General features: G+C 31.7%; 1 protein-coding gene across 3 annotated transcripts in view; it reads right to left on the reverse strand.

The window, feature by feature from the left end:
• LOC100186585 (membrane-associated guanylate kinase, WW and PDZ domain-containing protein 2) overlaps positions 1 to 2,188 on the reverse strand; it is a gene marked incomplete at its 5' end in the record, with an annotated part of 23,265 nt that overhangs the window by 17,403 nt on the left and 3,674 nt on the right. For 2 of the 3 annotated variants that reach the window (XM_018812575.2, XM_018812576.2), the window contains 1 exon segment: positions 908 to 1,031. In XM_018812575.2, the coding sequence (XP_018668120.1) occupies positions 908 to 1,031 (124 nt within the window). 3 annotated transcript variants of the gene reach the window in all.

Below are 2,188 nucleotides of genomic sequence, written 5' to 3' on the forward strand. Positions count from 1 at the left end.
TAACTGTCAATCAATCACATTTAATCAATTGAATGATGCCACAGAAGAAGCCACATAAAAAACGCTAAACCATAATCTACAGGTTATTTGATATAGTTAACCTACCGGTATGTTATGGCTTATCTTAATTGCCAGGCTCCAGCCATACATTTAAAAAATAACTCCACAAAAAATGATCCAGAAAGAGTAAGCAGGCACGGGGTGTATTAAATGTTATTGCCCACCATGCTAGGGTAAATAAGTTACATACAGAATTACAATTCTAATACATCAAAACCTGCCATTGAAGGAACTTTAACTTTCAATCAATCACATTTAATCAATTGAATGATGCCACAGAAGAAGCCACATAAAAATCAATGCAAATAATAAAAGTGATGCTCATATTAAATGCATTGCAATGTCAATGCAATCAAACTGATGGTTTCATGTTAGGTTGTCAATTTTATTGATGACTCCCTTGGCTCTTCTTATATTTAGGCCTTTAAAATTTTTAATTTAAAGCCTTTGCTTATAATGATTAAAATCTTTTTTTTTGTTTCTGTATGTTTAAAACAATTTTACTATTTCTGTCTAAAAATGGCAATTTTTGCAATTTTTTTTTTGTAATAAAACACATTTATATAAATCATATTGCTCTTTTTTGTTTGACTGATAGCATGATAAACCATAAATCCAGTTCAAAAATAAGAGGAAGAGATAAGAGTAAGCACCAATGTATGACCTTGAACAAAAACTCCCATTAGTTAATAACACTAGACCACATTTAATACATGGTGCGGACAAGAGATTAGTGAAAAAGTATTATATAAATTAAACACCCTCATTCCTAATAAAAATAACATTAATGGTTCAGATTAATTCCTTTTTATTTTATTACATCATGCCAGAAATTAATATTACTTACTCTATAAAGTAACAATCTCCATTCTCGGTTTGCCCCATCTCCCAACCTTCAGGTAACGGGCCAAGAATTTTATCCGAATTTTGTTGGTCGTGTGGGATTGAGGTTTCTTTCTTCGGAGATTCAGCTGTGAAATTGATCATACGTTTATTACTGTGAGGTAGGAAGGATCCGGAAGCCCATAATTTATAATCCTATTTTTAACATTTATCAAGGAGTAGTGAGGAAAGGGTTATATAGATTGTATTCTTTGTTTACTACTAAATGAGAGGATAAAAGAGAACGAAAACATTTACTGTCTTACCATAACCTACTATTATATATATATTAGTTTTTAGGCTGAAATCTTTTACTAAAGTGTCAAATTGTGGTGGACAATGCAAGTTAGTGTGTTTAAAACAGATCTAAAACAGCCATTTAAAATTAACCGATATTAGTAACAAAAATAAAACCAAAACAAAAAACTTTAGTAATAAATATATTAAAAGAAGATAATACGATTACGAAAGTTTGTGTTGGCTATATTATATTACTTTTGTTTGGAACGTAGTAAACACATATTGTAATACTAAACTAGTTTAAATGCCCAAAATTTCAAAAAAGCATTAAAAAATATTTTTGGTATCACTTATATTTTAGCATGCATGTAAAGACAGGGGTCAGGGAACGCATTGATAACAAAACAAAGTACAACATTTTGGAGTCAAAACGGCAGTAAAACGGTCCACTTAACACAGTAAAACACCCAGAGTTATGAAATAAACACCAAACCATGTTTGTACACAGATTATGAGGAATGTATTGCTAAACTTACCAGGTGTTAAGTCTCCATTAGGATTTGAAGACTCCTTGGTGGTCACAGATAATGTTTTCTTATCTCCATCTTTATTGTTGGGTGGAAAAACATGGTTTCGTCGTGGAGTAGACCCTGCATGGTGAATTATTTAAATTAAACATTACATTCTGTAGGAAGGTGAGGTCCTATGATGTGTTACGCTTATACGGTGTGGGTTTTGGGATTTAGACCAGACACCACAGTTTAACATCACCCAAAATATAAAAATATAAAATAAGTAATAATGCAGAAGGTTAAATGTAGTATTTCATAGCGGTTGCTTGTATGCTTAACAGTTAATTGCATATAAGAATTAGTTTGTGTGATGTGCACTCACTGCATTGGTATAAGTGAAAGGCTGAAAGGTCAGACAACTTATTGATTTGTATTAATTAACACAAAGGTGAAAATGGTATGCGTGTGTGTGTGTCACACTGTGTGTATAGAAA

This window comes from Ciona intestinalis, chromosome 7 (assembly GCF_000224145.3).
Source record: "Ciona intestinalis chromosome 7, KH, whole genome shotgun sequence".
Lineage (NCBI taxonomy): Eukaryota > Metazoa > Chordata > Ascidiacea > Phlebobranchia > Cionidae > Ciona > Ciona intestinalis.